At 44.2% G+C, this 23184-nt stretch overlaps 1 protein-coding gene across 4 annotated transcripts in view; it reads right to left on the bottom strand.

Annotated features, from left to right (window-relative positions):
• mpped2a (metallophosphoesterase domain containing 2a) overlaps positions 1–23184 on the bottom strand; it is a 65465-nt gene that overhangs the window by 28460 nt on the left and 13821 nt on the right. For all 4 annotated transcript variants that reach the window (XM_035628463.2, XM_035628467.2, XM_035628466.2 and 1 more), the window contains exons 3-4: positions 13424–13605; positions 6026–6251 (exon numbers count right to left, since the gene is read on the bottom strand). In XM_035628463.2, the coding sequence (XP_035484356.1) occupies positions 6026–6251; positions 13424–13605 (408 nt within the window). The remainder of the gene's footprint in view (positions 1–6025; positions 6252–13423; positions 13606–23184) is intronic.

Raw genomic sequence — 23184 nt, 5'->3', positions numbered from 1 at the left:
GATAGAGGAGAGGAAAGGGAAAGGAAAGGGAAGAAAGAGGAGAGGAAAGGGAAGAAAGAGGAGAGGAGAGGGAAGAAAAAGGAGAGGAAAGGGAGGAAAGAGGAGAGGAAAGGGAAGAAAGAGGAGAGGAAAGGGAAGAAAGAGGAGAGGAGAGGGAAGAAAAAGGAGAGGAAAGGGAGGATAGAGGAGAGGAAAGGGAAAGGAAAGGGAAGAAAGAGGAGAGGAAAGGGAAGAAAGAGGAGAGGAGAGGGAAGAAAAAGGAGAGGAAAGGGAGGAAAGAGGAGAGGAAAGGGAAGAAAGAGGAGAGGAGAGGGAAGAAAAAGGAGAGGAAAGGGAGGATAGAGGAGAGGAAAGGGAAAGGAAAGGGAAGAAAAAGGAGAGGAAAGGGAAGAAAGAGGAGAGGAGAGGGAAGAAAAAGGAGAGGAAAGGGAGGAAAGAGGAGAGGAAAGGGAAGAAAGAGGAGAGGAAAGGGAGGATAGAGGAGAGGAAAGGGAAGAAAGAGGAGAGGAGAGGGAAGAAAAAGGAGAGGAAAGGGAGGAAAGAGGAGAGGAAAGGGAGGAAAGAGGAGAGGAAAGGGAGGAAAGAGGAGAGGAAAGGGAGGAAAGAGGAGAGAACAGGGAAGAAAAAGGAGAGGAAAGGGAGGATAGAGGAGAGGAAAGGGAAAGGAAAGGGAAGAAAGAGGAGAGGAAAGGGAAGAAAGAGGAGAGGAAAGGGAAAGGAAAGGGAAGAAAGAGGAGAGGAAAGGGAAGAAAGAGGAGAGGAGAGGGAAGAAAAAGGAGAGGAAAGGGAGGAAAGAGGAGAGGAAAGGGAGGAAAGAGGAGAGGAAAGGGAAGAAAGAGGAGAGGAGAGGACAGGGAAGAAAAAGGAGAGGAAAGGGAGGATAGAGGAGAAGAAAGGGAGGATAGAGGAGAGGAAAGGGAGGATAGAGGAGAGGAGAGGACAGGGAAGAAAAAGGAGAGGAAAGGGAGGATAGAGGAGAAGAAAGGGAGGATAGAGGAGAGGAAAGGGAGGATAGAGGAGAGGAAAGGGAGGATAGAGGAGAAGAAAGGGAGGATAGAGGAGAGGAAAGGGAGGATAGAGGAGAAGAAAGGGAGGATAGAGGAGAGGAAAGGGAGGATAGAGGAGAGGAAAGGGAGGATAGAGGAGAAGAAAGGGAGGAGAGAGGAAAGGGAGGATAGAGGAGAGGAAAGGGAAGATCATGGTGAAATCTGAAAAAAAAAGACAAGACAGTTGAGGACGTGACACAAAGAAAAAAGGATGATGTCAAAGATGAGACAAGAAGAGAAAGCAAAATGTATGTTCCCTAATAGGATATGGAGTGAGGTATAGAAAGAATTAATGAGAGGAAGACAAAGAATATGACAGTGAGAGGAGAGGAAGTAAAAGGAGGGGGGGGGTAGTAGAGAGCCGAGAGGATCTGGGAGGAGGAAGCAGATAGAGCAGCAACAGTTTGACTTCTGACCCGTGGAGTTAAGTTGTGGTCAAGTCCAGAATCACAAAGCAGGTTAATCCCTTCAGAGAGAGAGAGACGGGGGAGAGAGAGAGAGGGAGAGACGGAGGGAGAGAGGGAGGGAGAGACGGGGGAGAGAGAGAGAGAGGGAGAGACGGAGGGAGAGAGGGAGGGAGAGAGAGAGAGAGAGAGTCTCTGCTCTGACTCCGTCAGCAGCTTATCACAGTCGGTCAAATCAGCAGGATTCCTCACACGTCTGTGACCAGCGCCACCGTCACTCCTCCTTCAGTTATGACTGAGCCGAGTGTGTGTGTGTGTGTGTGTGTGAGTGTGTGTGTGTGTGTTCGTAGTCTTAAAAACTGCTCGTATTTTCCAAACTAAAAAATAAAAAATAGATTCAGTTTACAGTGACAGGAAGCAGACGAAGCCGAAGAAAGAAAAAAAATACTTAAAATGACTCATCAATTATCAAAAATATTTCAGATTTTCACAAAAAAAACCTTTAAAAAATCAGCAAACTTTCTTTTAATTTTATATTGTTAAAATGAAAAAGGATTTTTTTTTTCACATTCATTGACTGTAATGACTTTCTGCCATTTACAAAGGGCGAAAAAACCCCAACAGAAATTCATATCCTGCGTTAAAGCAGTAGATTAGAAACTGAATATTAAAAAAATAAGGGAAGATTAATAAAAACATTAAATGGAAGTTTGTTTTTTAACTTATTGCTCATAGAATTTCTTTCAGTCTGGAGCAGAAGGAGTTTTTACACGTGAGAGTTAAAAAAAATCCCAACACACTTCAGGAGACCTTCAGCGTCTCTCGGAGACGTTTTGACTGACAGGGTGCAGCAGCCTGCTCGTCTTACCGCAGCGTGTGTGTGTGTGCGTGTGTGTGTGTGTGTGTGTGCGCGCGGGTATACGAGGAGGGGAGCTTTAGGTATTCGGTCTGTTAAGCATCTGTCATTAAACAGTGTGTGTTGTGTGTCTTTCACGGAACGCTGCTCTCACTCGGAGCGGCGCTGAAGTGGGTCAGAGCGAGAGTTGGACTCAGAAGTGATTCAAACACAGTTTCAGGAGGAACTGCGGTCGACGACTCAATTGTTCCATTGAAAACAGCAGAAGTAACTTTTTTAATTTGCTACTTTCGGCTTCTCACGTGTGTGGATTTTCCCGCTACTCAGTTTTTCTTTTGGTGCGATTGTGAATCAAATTTCTTTGGGTTTCAAAATTCCGGTGGGACAACACAAGCGACAAGGGAGAAGACGTCTCTGTGCGATCTAAAGACAATGAATTGATAACATAATCCGCAGCTTAACTTAAACGTTAAAAAAAAAAAAAGATCTTCAGTCGCAGCAATAGAAAACATTTGTTCATTCTTCGTATCACCCGTTTATGTCTCGATGAAGAAAACGTCGAGGATGTTTTCTCACACATCATTTCTCCAAGATGCTAGAAGCTGAATTTTTTTATAGTTTTTAATTATCTGACTGATGACTCATAACTCACTCACGCAAACACAAGGAAACCGTCTGTGGTGGTCGGACTCACCAATCGGCAGAACCAGGTGAAAAACCAAGCCTCGTCCTTTAGGCGTCAAAACAGGGATCAAGACCTCGGCCTATCGCTGCCCTCGTTGGCCTGACCCCCAAATATTAGGGGTCGACCGATTATCGGCCGGGACGATTATCAGAGGCGATATGCAACATTTTCATGATCATCGGTATCTGTCTTTATAAGCCGATTTGCTGATAAGATGATTTCAATTAATTTTATTTTTTTATTTCTTTTGCAGTTTGTTGAATAGTATTTGTTGAAAAGTTTTTTTTTACAGCAGGCGATATCGGTTTCAAATATCGGTTGTCGTTCTCTTAGATTAGTAATAATCTGTATCGGTATGGACCCGGAAAAACAACATATTGGTCGAGCCCTACCAAATATTGTTTTGACATTTGAGCAGAAGCATCAAAAAAAGGGGAAGGTAAATTATATTCATGATACCGATATTTAGCTTCATTGATCAGCTATTTTTGAACTTTTGAAAGAACCCCCCCCCTCGGCAACTATTTAAAAGTAAATAGTAGGACTTTTTAATATCATTTCCATCACTGGCTGCGACTGTGTGTTAAAACACAACGAGCGCAGGCAGCCGGCCGAACACCGAGCATATTTTATTGTTGCTTTAAAGCAGCGACGGCGGCGTTTATCAGGTGGTAGTTACACGCAACGTTTCCCGCCTGATGCTGTCGCGCCTGCAGCGGCTCGGAGGAGCTCGGGCCACCCAGGCTGGCGGGGGGGGGGGGGGGGGGGGGGGGGGGGCGAGGGTCCGTTGATGAAGTGAGGGGTCACGGCGAGGCCAAGTGAGACCTCACACTGGACACGCGGGCCAGACCTCGGGCCACGGTGGCATATGGGTGTGAAGGAGGTGAGGAAGCCGAGGAGAGGTGGAGGGGGGGGAAGCCAAGCTGTCCACTCTGCTTCTCACGAGACCCCCAGCTGTCACAACAGACACTTACCAGTCCTCAAACTAAACACCCACCAGGGAGAGGAGGAGGGGGGGGGGGCAGCATCCTTCCTCTTTCAGACAGAGGGATGGAGAAGAGGAAGGATGGAGGAGGGAAAACAGAGTGTAATCTCTTCTTCCTGCTGCTCTGATGTCTGAGGAATTCTGGGATCCGCCGCCGCTGTCCTCCCGCCCCTTCTGAAGCCGGGGCTGCAAACCCGCTAATTATAGCCACTAAAAGGATGAAGATGTGACCTAAATAGTTATTTTGAGTCTGCAGCAGACTTGTGAGAAGAACCGCGGCGCAAGAAGCGAGGGGAGACGAGGCAGGACACGGGGGCAGTTTCCAGCCTGGAGCGCGACGAAAGACAAAAAACACAGATCTGCAGGTCGCAGGTGAGACGAGGTCAGACTGTCGGACAACAGACCGAACCACAGATGAACGGGGCAAAGAGAGGGCGAGACACAGATTCATCTAACAGGAGAAAATTGTGTTTCTGTGCCATCTCATGATAATAATAATGTTGAGATGTTTGGTCACTGAATAACTAATCCATAAGAGTCAAAAATCCATTCTAAATTTGATCAGTTATTTATAATTTTGTTTTCTTCATCCAGAAGAAGTAATTCTAATTGAGCAGAAATGCTTGTTGTTTCACTATCTCATATCATAACATTTCAAAATCGTGGTCAGAATAAATTAGATATTTTAAGAAAACTAGAGCTGCAACGGTTAATCGACTACTTTATCAATCGCCGGCTATTTTGATAATCGATTAATCGGTTCAGGTAGTTTTTATGAAAAAGTCAAAATTCTCTGATTTCAGCTTCGTAAATGTGAATATTTTTTGGGTTCTTTGCTCCTCTGTGACAGTGAACTGAATATATTTGGTGTGTGGACGAAACAAAACATCATCTTGGTGTTTGGGGAAACACGATTGACATTTTTTTCATTATATGGAGCAAACAACTAATGGATTAGTCGAGAAAAATAATCTACAGATTAATCGATAATGAAAATAAACATTAGATGCAGCCCTAAAGACAACAGATAATTGTCCTTGTCCTGTCCTACTTGAAGATATTGACGATATTTCAACCACTGACGACTGAGCAGGACGATCATGACTGGAAGTTTCACGTCAGTTTATGTAGGAATTTTTATGATAAGATTGAAATACTTTCCCCCTAAGTTTTATGTGTTGTGCACTTGTTTCAGTCTGTGTTTTTTTTAAATGTTTTTTTACGCAAATGTCCCTCCTTTCTAAAATCATTGATCTCAGGTGAGAGATGAAAAAAATAAACCTCTTCATGTTTTCCGAGAAGCCCCAAAGCAAAAATTATGGAATTTGGTAATTCTTTCAAAACACATCAATCGTTTAAATCCCTGGGAAACACTTTTCTCCCAATCAGCTATTCCAAATAACAGCCACAAAACTAATAGTTTCCCCAAGAAACCCATGTAGACGTGACACCGACTCCCGAACACAGGATTCCTTTTGTAGACAAGGTCTATGAAAGTTCTCTCTTTATGAATAAAAAGCAACACAAGGTCGTGTGTGTGTGTGTGTGTGTGTGTGTGTGTAAACATCCATAAACGGCAGCAGCGATCTCAGGGGAGTTTTTCTTCCACCGGGACAAAAAGTATTTTTTCTCTTCACGAACCACTTCTCTCTTTGAACAACGCTCCCTTTCCTGTTGAACACACGGGCGCTCGCACCCAAACGAGCTCTGCCCTCGGGGCGTTGCTCTCACTCTCCCCACACCCGCGAGCCTCCCGACAGCGGCGCGGCGCCACGCGTATCGCTTAACCTCGTGTCAACACACAGGTGTAACGCAAGGCCGGGGGGCAGGCGGAGGTCCCAGGAGCTCCGAGGCAACTGTGCGAGCTGGGAAGCGCAGGGCCCCCGGCTGGAAAACAGCCAGCGACTGACGAGACGGGTCGACGACACACCTTCGCCTCGGGGGATCCGCAAAACGCAAGGAGGCGAGAAATGTGACGCGGCGGCGGCGGCGGCGAGGAGGAAGTTTGGGGACGGAGGAGGCGGGGAGGAAGTTGGAACAAGCTCTTACCATGGCGTCCCGTATATCCGGAATCCTTTTATGGTGACGTCCGAGTCCTGCAGGTACACACAGTTTGTGAGCAGCGACTGCACATTGTCAAAGTCCTCGGGTTTGAGTTTGGACACCGAGGGGAATCGGTAGTAATCCTGCTTGACCAGCTCGGCCATAAAGTCCTTGTCGAAGGTCAGCTCGTGGTTGCCGGCGATCACCACTTTGAACTCGTACGGGAGGCCGCCTGCGGGGAGACGAGAGAAGAACAAGGAGAGGAAATCAATTTACGCATCCGCAACCTCTTCTCACACCGAACGAGGCTCGTGAAGACACGGAAGTCGTCCTCGGACACCTTCAAATACCTCTATCGTGGGGATGACGCGGTTTGGAAAGTTCCCCCCGAGGTTGATAGAATCATCGTTCCCGACTATACTGGACACTTTACATCTGTAAAATCTCCATCTGAAACGTGACTACTGTGATCTTTCATGTTAGATTTCAAGCCAGACGTGGATGAACTCCGGGTGTGACCTCCAGATGTTTCCACCCTCAACACACAAAGGTTCCTCTTCTGGCCGTCAGATTAAAATCAGAAGTATTTGCCAAACGAGGCCCTTTTTGCTCTCCGACACCAAATCCTCTGCCGTCGCCTCGTCGGTCAACTGTGTTAAGACTTGGTTTCCCTGTGATGTGACGTCCAACCAAGTATTGCCGAGTAGTATTTTACTCGTTTCTTGCAGTATTTGTTCTTGTGAAGGAAAAGTGTCTTGCTGCATGGACAGATACAGTAATTTCACTTGTTTTAAGTCATTCTCTCCTCGAAGACAGCGCTTATTATTTCCATTTTAGCGTTAGTGTTCACACTGCAGCTCTTCCCTCCTTCGAGGCAGGAACAGTACTTTTTAAACTCACGTAGGAGTTTTTCCACCTGGTAGGTTCGTTTGTACAGAGACAGCGGGATGTCCCCCACACACACACACACACACACACACACACACACACACACACACACACACACACACACACACACACACACACACACACACACACACACACACACACACACACACACACACACACACACACACACACACACACACACACACACACACACACACACCGTATATGTAACCCTGACAACTCAGAAGTTAAGTGGCGGATAAAAATGTCTCTGCTTGACCCCAACGGACCATCGTCCGTCTCCGCAGACGCCGGGGGGGGGGCAAAAAAAGAAAAGAAAGAGGCATGAACCTGAACTAAATAGAGGAGAACATCCATTACATTTCCTCGTCCCCTCATCTTTCACCGTCTGCCGTTGCCCTTTCCGCTCGCCTCGCTTCCCCTTTCGCCATCGAGCAAACTGACTCGGTGCTTTATTCCAGCCGATTGAGCGCTCAGCTAAAACAGAAGGTCTGGCCTTCGTCACCTCTTCCTGTCTCTCCGTATACTTCTTCTTTTTTGCTCTCGTGGATTCTGTTTTTGTTTTTTTCAGGGCTTCCTCTTGATTTGGTTCCTTCCTGTGCAGAGTTAACTGAAAAAAACCTCTTTGCTGAGGACGATGCAGCGAACTCAACCAGGTATTATAATTCAAGTAAGAGCTTCAAATAATTATCATTTTTTATTGGTGCTTAATATGTAATGTAGTTCATAAAATGTGAGAAAACAGTGGAAAAACACATGTACCTGTTTCCTACAGCCTGAAGATCTGCTGTCAGATTATTCTTTCACTATCAAATGTTAAAAAGAAAAACAGAACATTTTCAAAAGTTTAATTAAAACTGCACTTGATGCTTCAAATGATATTTCCAACTAAACTTCTGCACCTGGCAGGTATTGATAAGAGTTTCTAAACATTTTGTCATATTGTTTGGCTGATATTATGTAACACAGTGATAAGAGTTGATAATAGTGATAGTCTCACAGATTCCAATAAACATCCAGACTGTTAGATTTACAGTATAACATTTTAAATATGATAAAAATCAGTTTTAATCGCCGGGCGTAGAAAAACTCAAAACACTCCAGCATCCACCAGAGTTAGCAACAGTCTCCCAGACGAAGCGACATCATGGTGCGCGGGTTAGTTTTGCATCGATGACGGTGGAACTTCCTTTTTCACGTGCGCTCGCTCGGGAAGAGTTGCGATAAACGTCCGGAGTTTCATTTGCGAAATAATTCACAAGTGTCGTTGCCGACATCTGCCTCCAACATGGAGTTTGACTGACAGGAGGGTAATTCGGCTCACACCATGTTTCCTGTGAAGTGCTTTTGTCTCTTTGTTCCTCTGCTACTGTACAATTTGCGCTGGCCAGTAACAGCAGAAGGGGTTATGACGCGCGGCGGGAGGGAAAAATTGAAGTGTGCAAGTGCAAGATTGGAAGTAAAACTAATAGAAACTGAATAGATGAGGATAAAAAATTCAGTCAAAGATACATTGGCTGAATGCAGAGACATAAAAATCCATCCAGTGTGTGTTTGAGCGTGTTTGAGCCTGTGTGAGTGTGTGTGTGTGTGTGTGTGTTTTCTCTTAATGCCGAAAATGAAAGAATCATGGTTCGCCCGGTCTATGAGTTTCATTCCCGCTGCTCTAAATTAGGTCTCGTCGCGTCTCAGGATCATAAATTCCGGGCTAACCTTATATGAGAGCGCCGCCTCCCAGTCCCACAGCACTCTAACTGGATCAAGCATCCACTTACACACACACACACACACACACACACACACACACACACACACACACACACACACACACACACACACACACACACACACACACACACACACACACACACACACACACACACACACACACACACACACACACACACACACACACAGAGGAAGCGAATCATCCTCTCCACCAGCAGGCCGGGAGAAAGGTGGCGAAAACATAATTACCACCCAAACAACTCCATCTCCATTACTCTACTGGGATTTTTTTTTTTTACGGCTTTTTATTGCCACCGTGATTCGTCCTGTACCGAGGGCTGGTGGAGTGATACGCCGAGATTTATTTTCTCACAGGCGGCGATATGAAAGAGAGAAAGAAATTCAACAAAGAAAGAACAAGAACTACTTCATGTGTTCAGAGAAATGATTTGTGAAAAACGCCCGAGACTGGAGATTTACATTTGACCGAGATTTAAAGGGAAGAGAAACATCTGCACAGTCAAAACATTTCACATTAGAATGTGTTTTTTTCCACAAAAAAATACGTGTTTTCCAATTATGGAAAACAGGAGTTTAATAAGAATTCAAAACTCTACATGACATCCTGAAAATTAATGAGGTGGAATGTCTCAGAAAATTAAACTGTCATCCCCATCATCTCCTCTCTCGTCTCCTCCAATTAATCCTTAAGGAAATGTGATGGGACTGAATCAGGAGCTTTTTCTAATTAGCACAGAAGCAGCGAATATGCACTAGTTTTGTCAAACAAGCCTCAAACATATCAATCAATATTTAGATATATGGACAATGTCAAAAATACCCAGAGGTAAAAAAAAATTAAAATGCATTTGAAATTAACTTTCTGGCTCGAATGTCCAAACTAAATTTAAAAACTCTAAATCCTTAATTAACAAAAGTTAAGTAGATTGTGTTTATCTAAAACTCACCCGTACAGTAATAGAACAGGTTTGGATTCATAATGAGAAGATTCAGATTTTAAGACAACAACTGTCCTCGCTGCTTTGAAACACATATCTTTTCAATAACCAGCGAAGCCTGATGGTGCTTCAATGCAACGGCGCAAATACACAAATTTGCTTTCATTCTAGGGCTGCAACTAACGATTATTTACATTATAGATTAATCTGTCGATTATTTTCTCGATTAATCGATTAGTTGTTTGGTCCATAAAATGTCATGAAGTGGTGAAAAATGTTGATCGTGTTTCCCAAAAATCCAAGATGATGTTTTGTTTTGTCCACACACTGAAGAGATTTAGTTTCACCGTCATAGAGGAGCAAAGCAACGATTAATCGATTAACAAAATAGTTGGCGATTAATTAAGTAGTCGATTACAGAATTTTGAAAATACGGAATATGCCTCGGCATTCGCTTCTTAGCGCGTCTATTTCAAATGATTAACTGCTGTGACAAAACAAACACACACACACACACACACACACACACACACTCCCGAGGCCTCTGGGAGAAGCTGGTAGTGGGCGATCAGAGTCGGTGCTCGACCAGCAGAAAGGCTGGGTCAGGGAAAAATCACGTCCCTCGTGCAATCGATCTCCGGTGATATTCTCCTGGAAACCAAACAGCGGGTCAATGGCCCGGACAAAGTGCTCCCTCCTCCAGAGTCTGAGAGGAGCAGGTGGGGGAGGAGGACGAAGAGGAGGAGGAGGAGGAGGAGGAGGAGGAGCACAAACACATCACTCAGTCGAAACGAGCTCCAAATCCCCCACATCCTCCTCCACCTCACGATATCTGCTGAGATTTACACTCAGGTCTTTGAATTTATGAGGCTGTGACTGCAATTGCTGATACTGCTTCTGCACAGCGATTACATTTCGTGACAAATTTATTTATTCTGTTAATAAGTTCACTCAAAAAAAAAACACTTCCCAAACCCCCCCCCCCCCTTCTTTAAAAATACAATTTAAAAACAATAAATGTTGTAATTTCCCACCTTCCGATGGCGACTTGAACGGGACATTCACAGGCGGGATGCCCCAAACTACACACTGAGTCATTTTCCACTTTGCTCTACATCGATTTCCCATTATGGGTGATATTGCCGTTTTCACCCTGGCTTAACAAAGAACACACACACACACACACACACACACACACACACACACACACACACAGAGACACAGAGACACACACACACACACACACACACACACACACACACACACACACACACACACACACACACACACACACACACACACACACACACACACACACACACACACACACACACACACACACACACACACACACACACACACACACGTGATTCAGCTGTGTGTGGCGACAGATGGAGGACCAACAATTCATTTCATAAAACTGCAGCTCAAGGTTTTCAAAGATTGACAGTGTATGTTTTAAACAATGCGAGGAGAATGCCGAGTTTCCTGAATCAGTTTGTTCACAAACTAGAATCTAAGTATAGAGCCGCTCCGAAATTGCACACACACACTCCTATGTACAGTATCAGTCCCCTAAATACGCCTACATGTTAAAGACAGTGAAAAGAAATGTGTTAAACATGTAGAGGTTTCGTGGAAATCTGTTGAGATGGTTTTTTGCTTAATGCTGCTGAAAAACAATCCAAGCAACAACGAAGCGTCCGCTCCTCGGCCGAGATAATGACTCACTGCAAACCTTCATTAGGATGTGACAGTTATTAGACGGTCACATTTTGATGTTTTCACTTTCGAGACCAAAGTTGTACCAAAAAAAAACCATCAATGTGAAACTCTTTTGTTGTGTGAATGTGAATATCCACGTTCGGGGGAAGTACAGCGATTCAGTGGATTACAGTGTGGACTGTGAAACTAACTCTGGAAGCCTGGCTGTCAGTTAAAGGCGTGTTCTCAAATTTTTTTCCTCATTATTTTTGAACAAAGCTTTTGAGTTTACGTTCGGTTAAATTAGTGAACATCACTGAACGCGCGGAGCAAAAAAAGTGGATTAATGTCGCAGTGTGAGAGGTCTGAGAAGTTTTGATAGATGCCTGCAGTATTTCTAATTGATCTTTTCTGGCTGTGAAAACTGGGTCAATGTTGGAATTCCAACCGGAGCCGCGGTGGATCCCGGCTGACGGCCGCTGCTGTCGTCTTCAAGAGAGGGAAAACTCTGACGGGCGGCTCTCATCTTGACAGGAGGGCGAGCGCCCGACGCTCGACTTTAAGGTTGTTAACAAGCTTAACAGGACCAAAACTAACAAACCACAGTTGACTTTTACGCTTTTCACACGATTGTTGTCGTTGGTTGCTCAAAAGAAAGACGTTGGTTTTCATCATTCTCACTGGATGCTAATTTCCTCCGAGCATTAAAGGTTCATGATGAGAGGAGAACTGAATCCAGAAGTAAACTCCCCCATCTGTCTCAGACCTCTCCTACATCAGACAAGATCTTGTTCGCTGTGGTGCCTCCTCCTTCTCATCCAAGCATGAAAGTCACAGTAAAACCTCCTGTCATCCGCCGGATCGTTTTGGCAGAACATAATTTGCCCCCAACAGGCAGTGAGGTGCGAGTAGCTTCCGGAAAAACAAATTCTCCTTTTGAGTTTTAACACTTTCAACTTGCACAGAAATGTCTTTGCCTCGTTTTGCACCAAAAAGGGCAACTTTGCATCTGTTAGCATCTTTGTACGAGAGCCCGACCGATAGCACCGGCCGATATGAGCCTTTCACAGATATATATCGGTATCGGCGCTTACGTTTACCGATATTTAATCTATTGTACAGAATAAACATCCAGATTTTTTTTTGCATTTTTTGTTTTTTAATTTTACATAAAATGAATTATGTTTCTTTTCTTATTTTAAGTTCTATATATTTGTGTTTTCTTTTTATTAATAGTTATTCATGATAAAGTTTATGGTTAAACTAAAATATCAACCCTCAATTACGTTTCTTTGTCAAGTTTGATGACCGCATCTTAGGAATCATTGACAGATAAAAAATAAATAATTATGATTATAAGTATATATATATATATATATACTTATAATCATAATTATTTATTTATAAAAATAAATTATATATATATAATTGTATTGCTATGGAAATCCTCTATTCCCTAATATCGATATCAGCATCGGCCCCCAAAAGATCCATATCCCTTGGGGCTCAATCACAACGTTTCCACTATTTGCTTTGCGTTGATTCTTTTCAGACGTTTCTGTTTCTTTCATTAAATTTACGAGAGTGTTTCGTTTCACCTGCCGAGTTCGACTCACCGGGCAAAGACCAACAATCGACACTAAAAAACAGAGGAATTCAAATGAGTGGGTGGGACGCACTTCCTGATTTATGCACATGCTGAGTGGAAATGTCAGGCGTGTGTTTTTCTTTTCTTTCCAACGGGTGAAACATGACTACATTAGTGGGATAGAAAATACTTCAGTTACTTCGAAGCCACTGGCTGCCACTCGCACACACGCCAGACTTCCCACCCACAGCACGGGGCCAGAAGGAGGGGTCAAAGGTTAACTGAGGCAGGGTGTTAGGTCAGAGAGGTTAAACTGGACACTTAAGCGCAGCAGTTGTGAGGTCAACAGGAAAAGGGGAGGAGGGGCTTTATTCGTTGTGTGGTCCAGTTACTGGTTGAGCATGCAACAAGTCTCGCCCCTCCGTGTGAAACCGATGTGTGCGTCCAGTGGCGTGAGGCTGAACGTGTGTGTGTGTGTGTGTGTGTGTGTGTGTGTGTGTTTAAGCAGCTTAGTACCTAGCCAGTCGTTGAACTTCTTAACCTCGGAGGGCAGGCCGAGCTCGGTGAAGTCGCCCGTGTGCAGCAGCACGTCGCCGTAGGGCATCTGGATGCCGTCTGTGCGTGAGTGCGTGTCGGAGACACACACGAACCTGGTGTGTCCCGCCGGCTTGGACGTATCATATGGAATGGGGTCCACCCTGAAAAAAAATCAAGAGACAGGGAGAGAGAGTTGGTCAGTGTGGGGCTGGACATGGACAAATGAATGTCTAGTCTCAGCTTAAGTATTTATTGAGAATATCAATAAATTTAAATTGGTGATTTGATAAATTCAGATTGTTGTTCTCACTTCTTTTCTAATCCAGGGCTCCGTTTTCCAACCGCCACATTACCATTGTTTTATCCTTTTAAAGGTGTTAAATTGACTGACCGGCGCCGTATAATTTAAGTTAATGAGTTATTATATGACTATAAACTATATTTGAGACTATTTGACTCTCTGATCCTTTTACTGAATCGAATGTCGAGCCAGCGTTTCGCCCACGCAGCTTCCACCAGACGACCGCGTTGCGCTGCAAGCCGCTCGTTCGGTTGACGACAGCTGACTCCATTTCTAAGCTAACGTTAGGCATGACGACGTGAACGTCACACATCTTATGGATTTTCCTGGAAACATTAGTGCCAAGTCCTTAACGTAGAAGTTACATCACTCACACATTCATATACCCCACTTTCTATGAAATTTATTTTTTTTAAATTTGAAAGCGCCTTTCCCAAGGACAGGAGGAAGCGGGAATTGAACCATTGACCTTTTGGTTAGCGGACGACCCTCTCTTCCTTCTGAGCCACAGCCGCCAGTTGGGGAATGTCTTTTTTCAATATAAGTTTTGTTACAAAGAAAGTAAAAGCGATGGCTACATGTAAATTTCTTCACAGCATCAGTAATTAGAAGTTGTCCTGTTTGCTCATGGACATTTTCCATCACATCCCCGTCTCTCTTAATCAATATTAATGGCTCATACGAGCGTTGTGACGTTTTAAAGTCATTTCTGACCCATGGAATTTATAATAGCCATGTATTTGATGACCTTGATCACATGTCACCGACGAAAGGACCAAACTCCAGCAGCTTTGCGAGTTGTGAACTTCTCCTCTTGCCCCACGAGCAGCTGCCCTCGGTTTTATTTAGTCACTCTTATCATTTTGAAAACATTATCCTGCTGTATTTCAAAAGGAGCGTGCCCTTCTCCCTCTTTGTTATGTTTTAAAAGGTGTTCTCGACGGAGCAGCATATTTTTAGGGAAATGTATGCTAATTTCATACCGGGCTGCGGAGAGAGAAAAAACTGGAACCTTAGAAAAGACCATTTGTGTTGTTGAAGATACTTTTTTTTTTTTAAATGGCCCACAGGATAATGCAATGCAACAGGAGCAAAACGCATCTCAGGGAGAAAAGAGGAGACATTTAAAGACGGAGAAGAATGTGAAGACAGCGTAGCGTGGGCTGGAAAAAACAACCAGCACTCCCGAGGAGGGCAATGGCTGTTTTTGTGGCTTCAGATTGGCTAAAGAGACGGTGAATTAAGGCGAGCCTCGTCCTTTCCATCAATTATCTAAAGAAAAAAAAAACACTTAGACCCGAGAGTCTGTCCGTCCTTTTATTCAGCCTTTCTGTTCAACGCAAGCACGGGGGGAAAAAAACATGTACTTTTGTCTGATGGAAAGAAAAAAGAAATCATCTTGTCTGTAATTGAAGTCTACAATGTGCAATTCTCCAGCACTCCGCCACTAGACCATTATTTCATTAGAGGGGATGTCACTCTGTCGACAACATCAGACGAATAATCAACACCGCAATCTGCGACCTGACAGCACACACACACACACGCCGTTAAACTGTCACGTGTGCAAATGCAGAAGCAGATGAAATCAAAAGGTTTCCGACGGAGGAAGACGTTATTAACAGAGATGTAGAAAATTGGCACCTCGGCAACAAAAGAAAAAAAAAAATCTTTATCGGGTCTCGTTCGGGAAGCAATTTTGGCTTTCTGTTTCCGTTTCTTGATTTGTGTTGAGCAGAAATATTAGATGAGGAACAGTATTCACGCAGAGACTGAAATCTGTTGTTGTTGTTGTTGTTGTTGTTGTTGTCGCGGTCAAATGCCTACGGTCATGTTGACGGTGAAGACCAAGCTGAACTCTGTTCACCCCGCGGTCCCTGCGGTGGTCGGGAGTCTGTGGTGCGGCGGAGGAGGGCGGCGACCAGCAGGACAAAAATCCTCCATTTTACGTTTGAACAATTTGGTGAGATGAAAGGATGAGCCTTCGTTAAGTATCAAAGTTAAATATGAATCCACCGTGAGACTCTCCATTACTGCCTCAGAGCCTCTGCAGCTCTCTGAACTCTTCTCTGCCCTTCTTCTGAAGACGGGGTGGGTTTGGTTGCCGGTGGTGGTGGAGGAGAGAGCGCTGCCTCACACATCACTCGTCAAACCACTCATTAACCCCTTGTGTCCTGTACAGGGGCATTCTGCACACGCCCTTTTCCTTGTCTAATTTGCAGAGCTCAACATTGACAACCCACTTTTCTGAAACTGCTCAGGTTCCGGAAGTGAATTTCCCATTCATTTACGCCATTGACGATTGATGAAATATTCCTCGTATAAAGACTTTTAAGCCTGGAACCAACAATGATTGTCATATTCGTCATATTCTTGGCTTCTTCATCATCACATAAGGTCTGAAGTTTGGCCACTTGACAATTCGATTTTACATTAGATGCTCCCACACATATCTACCGGTGAACATCATCATAACGAAATTGTAACGAGCGGGATTCGAACCGGCGATCACGGGGCGCAATTCACGTATTTGTTGGTGCGTTAGATAGACTAATGCGTGACATCTGTAAGCCTGGAACCAAGCCAATAAACTGCAAGATGAATCGTTACGTAACACATTTTATTTGGAGAGAAAACAAAATTGGGAAACGGGAAAAAAAGGAAGGAAGGAAGGAACTACCCATCCCATAAACCGTTGCATTCCAGTTGCAAACTCCGACTCAGAGGTCTGTAGTTCTGAGGTACGATGGACCGCAGCATCACTACCCGACATGAAGTTTGTGGGCGTAGTAAACATTTCCATAGTAACGGGCGAGTTCCACCAATCAGAGATGTTGGTGTTACACTTCAGGATTGTGGGTAGTGTCGTACTTCTCAATGACATTGCGAATGAAAACATACTTTTCTTAAAACAAGGTTGATGGCATACGGACTTGTGGCGTCTACAGGTTCACCTTCCATCGTTTCACAACCTCGTAGCTTCGTGATGAGTCGACCTCGGATTGTTACGACGTTATGGCTAATAATCAAATTGTTAATGGAGAATATGGATGGGATTTTTTTACTCCCGGAATCTTAACTGATGAGCTCTGTTCTAGTTTTACCTTTTGATTTGTGGCGCATCTTTATATTCTGACGTACAGTAAAATGTCTGACTAACCAATGGAACTGTCTCTAAACAATGTCTAATTTTGCCACTTTCACTGATTTACAACCCGGACCACAAACGCCTCATGCACCCGGAGATATTAAAGGGGTCGATGGTAAAGGTCTGTAGACACAGACAAGCAGAATTAAACAGACAAATTAGTGTCGTCTCACTGTTCATGTCCCCGCAACCACGTCTGTTGCCACGGACGTCTAACCACCATTTGTAAGTCACCATCTGTGGTCGGTAGTCGCCGTCTGCAGCCTGTAGAGCAGCTGCACCGCCGCTCTCCCCCGTGTCAGGTTGTACCTGCCTCTGCAAAACTGGACGAATCCGGAGCTGCGAGCGAGACGCTGCTCGGAATCGGACCGACACTCTGTGGGTTACTAGGCCGCGTTCAGACGGACGACAGCGCTGCCCGATACAACGAAGCCGCCAAATCAATTCAGAAAACAGGAGCGACTTATTGACGGCCTCTTAAATATTTATACTTTATGGTTTTTCTTAGTCGTTCTAGAATATCAGACTGTCGGCCACACAAAACAAGACGTTTGAAGATATCACCTCCGGTGCTGGCTGCCATTCTCAGGCGAACGACAAGTCGATTAATCAATAAAATAATCACCAGGTTAACATGATAATGACAATAATTGTAAGTATAGCAGATTAATTCAAGTTCAAATGAGAGGCCCCCCTGTGTATTACTAACCGCTGTGTAGTGTTTCGTCTTCCGAGAAGCCTTCGACACTCACGGCTCATCCAGGATCATATTTCATTGTTTTCTACTGGTACCTGAAGCAACACTCCTCCACCATTGTGATTTGTTCTCAGTCAGTTTTTTTGACTGAGCGAGAACAAAACACACACTACACAGACCAAGAAACTTCAGTGCAGCTAAAAAATCAATTTGATTTACGTGGGGGTTTTTTTGTGTGATTTTGACCGCGGCCATCATCGACCTTCCTCCAATCCGTCAACACGTCATCCATTATTTGCCAGAAAATATTCACATTTAAGAAGCTGAAAACAGAGAATTTTGACTTTTTCTCCTCATAAAAACAACTTGAATCGATTAACGGATTATAAAAAATCAGAAGTCCGTGGCTTTGAAAGTTCTCGATCGTCGTCGCCTGCGGTCAGTCACAACAGTATAATAATCATTGTTTGGTAATCGTTGGTCCTCTTCCTCGTTTAAAAAAATATATACTCTCCTCACAACTTCAGCTGGGAGATCTTCTCAAGCGTTGCACAGAGACACCGGAGCAGAACCGTGCCTCCATGTTAAAACGCACTGGACAGAATGAAAAAGTAGCAACAGTGGTAATGATATTTACTATCGACTGTGTGCAGTACATAAGACTACGCACGCACACGCGCACACACACACACACACACACACACACACACACACACACACACACACACACACACACACACACACACACACACACACACACACACACACACACACACACACACACACACACACACACACACACACACACACACACACACACACACACACACACACACACACACCAGGCCTAAACCAGTGGAGCAGCACATGCGTTGCAGTGCAGCTGCTGATTTGATTTGCTGCTCTGTGCCGCCTGGACATCAGCTTCACAGGATTCGACAGTTCTCGTCACGGAGGAAGGACGAACGCAGAAGCACACACACACACACACACACACACACACACACACACACACACACACACACACACACACACACACACACACACACACACACACACACACACACACACACACACACACACACACACACACACACACACACACACACACACACACACACACACACATATATGCATGCACACAAGCATGTATATATGTATTTTTACTTTTTATTTTTTAAACAGAGCCCAAAGAAAAAAAACAATCTCCAGCTCCTTTCCTTTGAGATTTAATCCACCAAGAGAATGTAAGTAAATACCAGCGGCCCCTATCAATTAGAGCAGGTCCGGGCCAAGAAACCTTCATGATAGTGCTGCGTCGGTTTCTTCTCTCTCACACACACACACACACACCCACATCCACATACACACACACACACACACACACACACACACACACACACACACACACAAAGACCGAGGGCCCCCGTCCTCACTGTTAACATATGACTGCATAACAATCTAGAGGGGTTCATTAGTAATGTATACATGGGTTCAGAAGTTCAGCAGACGCCTCTGATCTATTGCAAAACGGGAGACGTCGAAAAAAAGAAAAAAAGGAAGAAAACGAGAAGTCTTCCTGTGCGCCGGCTGCAGGTGCAGGAATATTCTCCAGCGACAGACTGGATTCTGTGTTAGCAGGAAGGTTCGTGTTAACACGTCTGAGCTCACATCAGAGGGGAGACTGCGGAGGGGAGAAGGAGTGTGGTGGGGTTGGGGTTTGGGGGGGGAGAGGAGAAATGCTAATGCGATGGAGGAGGGCGGCGGCAGCACACTCTCAAATCCGCCATGACATTGGAGCTGACAGAGAAACCGAAGGTCTGCGGCTGCAGGAATATCTGCTCGACGAAGAAGCGTCTCTGTGATCACTTCCGGAGGAGAGGAAACCTCGAGTGCATCAACGTCTCCTCCGCCGCCACAGCTGCAACGTTCACGGCAAACAAAAGGGTTCAATTTAGGAAACACCGATTTATATTTCTGCAACTTAACATGATTACAAAGGTCACAGGTGACGAGAGGACGTTTTCCACATTTGGAAAATGAAAATGATTCAATATCTCAGCTGCATCTGCAGTTGTCATTTATGGAGATGTTTAGATTCCGATACGTTTTTATACTGTGAAAGATACGGATTCAAGTTGTTTTTTTAATGTTTCTAAACTGTGGCAGTTTTTTTTAAAGGAATTGTTATTTATTCCAAGATTCATTTAGTTTAAATGTTTTTAACTGTTACATTGCTGTGTAAAACTTTAAAGGTCTTTTATACTTTGATAAGCTGCGGCTGCACTTTAACAGATATTTAAAGGAAGTAGTTGATGTTTTATTCCTAGATTCATTCATCTGTGTTATTTTTTCAGTTATGACTGTCAAACTAGATGATAAGAGAAGTTCCCTCTTTCAAAGGGTTTAACCTGAGCCAGGTCAAACAACAATAACTTCCATACAGGGTTAGTAGCAAACGGCTGTTAAAGTAGTTATATTAAGTTGTAAAAAAAAATAATAATAATGTTTTAATGCTCTGGCATCGGCTGATTTGCAAAAGTCCAGGTATCGGAATCGATGCCGGGAAGGGAAAAATGTTATCGGAAACATCTCCAGTCACAAAATGTGGCAGATGATGGAACTTTCATCGTAACTTCCTTATGATCTTACGTTGTGATTAGAAACATTCGAAACGCGCAGTAATACCATAAAATACCATCAAGCCCCCATTAAAGGGGCAGTAAGTGAATTTAATCCAATACACTTTGAGTCAAATTCTGCAAACGTTTCCTCACGGTGCCGCTAGCTGTCGGTTCTGTGACTCCTGGCTCTGTCAAATTGAAAACAAAGAACAAATGGTGTGGGCTGCACATCACTCCCCGACACCTTACGAGATGTGACAAACGCCACGACTCAGGGGTTTTGGCCTCGCGGTTGGCGCGTCCGCCTCCCGTACCCGAGGCTGTAGGTTCGAGCCCACGACCAGCGCCGTAAAAAAAAAAAGCAACAACAAACAACCTTTCTCCAAAATCGCTTACTGCCCCTTTGATGGCACATTTGTAATATCAACGTCAAAATAAATCTGGCATGCTCGCTTGCAGAATCCGAAAACTACACATCGGAGATGTGAAAACACAACAGACTCCTGGAACTGCTGTATTAAACCCACACAGCTGCTGGTTCCATGTGTCAAGAAGTAAAAACTCAGAGTGCGAGGGAGGGAGGAAGGGAGGAGAGCGCTCTGATGCCTGTGGGAGGATATTTCTTTTGACGGAGCGCACTTGGCTCCGTGGCCTTTTGGAAAAACACACAAGCGCAATGGGGTCAGAGTTCAAGCCGAGCTTGCTTCTTCAAACACGACACTCGGCTCGCAGCAGATAAGGAGGTCGCCGTCTCCGTCGCCCTCAGACTCCTCGGGCCCACTTTAAAAAGAGGAACGCCACATAATCACTGTGATTGATTGTGAAGTTGTTTTTTCTCTCCCCAGGGCCAAAAAACTGTCCGGCTGAAGAAGAACAAAGCTCCTCTCCAACATTTCAGTGTTTGGTTCCGTTTAAGACGCAGTCGTCTAATCACCGCAAAAGATTACTTAATATAATACATGTATTGATAGACCTGACCGCAGAGATGTAATCTCTCAGTGATTTAGTGAAATCTGTGATTTATTATTTAAGCGATGGATTCAAGGAAATGGTCAGGTGAGGCTGGAAAAATCCTTAAGACCGAACCACATGGAACACCTCTTTCTCAGTCATGTACATCGACTCACGGGCTACAACAGTAAAACTTAAGAAAACTTTTAAGCGATGTGTTTGGGTGTGCTGAGGTCAGCAACTGTAACATTGTCCTCCAAGTTTCAAGTAAACTTGGAGGACAATTTTTTTGAAATAGAAACAAAAATGAGCAGATTTCTCACTGGAAATAAATAAAAAAAAACAATGATTTGAACTAGGGCTGCAACTAACGATTATCTTCGTTATCGATTTGTCTGTTGATTCATTTCTCTACCAATCGATTAGTTGTTTGGTCCATAAAATGTCATAAAAATGTGAAAAATGTCAATCATGTTTCCCAAAACCCCCATGATGTTTTGTTTTCGTCCACACACCAAAGATATTCAGTTCACTGTCACAGAGGAGCAAAGAAACCAGAAAATATTCATATTTGAGAAGCTGAAATCAGAGAACTTTGACTTTTCCAAGTCAAGAGCTACTTGAACCAATTAATCGATCATCAAAATAGTTGGCAGTTAACTTAGTAGTCCATTACTTATACTTTCATTTTTAAACTGTTGCAGCTCTGGGATGAACGTGTCTTGACTCGGACAATCTCCTGCTGCGTTCTTGTGTGAGCGGCAGACCCGTGTCTAAAAACAGCTTTACGGTGTTAATATTAGCATATTACGGCAGGGTTGACCCCCCTCATCCCCTCCAAGTCTTGACAGGGTTAATAGGGTCAACGACCTCCGAGCTGCCCACTTGTCCCAGACAGAACTACATGTCACTCACAGTTCGCTGTTCTGTGTCTCCATCCCTTTCATACCTGCCGCCACCTGCTGCCGGAGGATTAGCCTGCAGCTCCTCCTCCTCCTCCTCCTCCTCCTCCTCCTCCTCTCTCCTTCCTGCTCCTTTTATTTCTTAATGGAGTTTCCCTGCTAATGATTTCTCATCAATGACGAGGACACCAGTGGCAACTAAAGCTGATTTCGTCCATGCGTGGTTTCATACACTCCCAGTTTGTGGTGCAGCGTGATGCTCCCACTGAAAAAAATAAGTGTTTTTATTGCTTGAAAGTCTTAGTCTGATGACTGATCCTTTATGGAGAAGTTATCACCATTTCTGACATGACTTATTAATCTATCAACTAAAAAACATTTGTTGCATCGTCTGATGTTTTCCAGGGTTTTAAAATGAATTGAGCTTTGATGTAAAAACGGAGAAAAATAATCAGTGCTCTTCTTCACCTCTTCAACAGTTTACGCCAAATATTGAAATGCAGACAATCAGATACGGATAAGTTAAAGATTCAGAGTGACTTGAATCCGTTTTGTTGGACTGAGCAGGAAGAGCTGTTTCCTCCCGAAGCACACCTTCCATGACGAGAACTCAAATCCCAGCAGCTGATAAAAGAGTATAAATGCACCTGTACACTTCAGTAGCACCTCGTTCAAAATTCACAACAGAGACCGTCAGATGAAAATGTGACGTCCGTTTGTCCACTGCACTGAGAAGAGAAGACAAAAATACTGAGTTCACAGATTCTTTCAGGAGAAAACATCAAAACACAATGCTCCCCGTTTCCTCTTTCTGTAACCTCTGCATCAGTTCCCCTCCCCCCCACACACACACACACACACACACACACACACACACACACACACACACACACACACACACACACACACACACACACACACACACACACACACACACACACACACACACACACACACACACACACACACACACACACACACACACACACTCCGCTCACTCATCCACCGTGCAATACCATTTCTCTGAGAGGAGCAGGGAGCGAGCGCCTCTCTTATCTTCTGCGTTTCAGCTGTCTGCGCTAATTCAATAAACTTCAGAGGAACAAAATGAACACAG

The sequence above is a fragment of the Scophthalmus maximus genome, chromosome 4 (assembly GCF_022379125.1).
Source record: "Scophthalmus maximus strain ysfricsl-2021 chromosome 4, ASM2237912v1, whole genome shotgun sequence".
Lineage (NCBI taxonomy): Eukaryota > Metazoa > Chordata > Actinopteri > Pleuronectiformes > Scophthalmidae > Scophthalmus > Scophthalmus maximus.
Note: the sequence above shows the minus strand (reverse complement) of the source record. Positions and strands in the feature narration are given on the sequence as shown.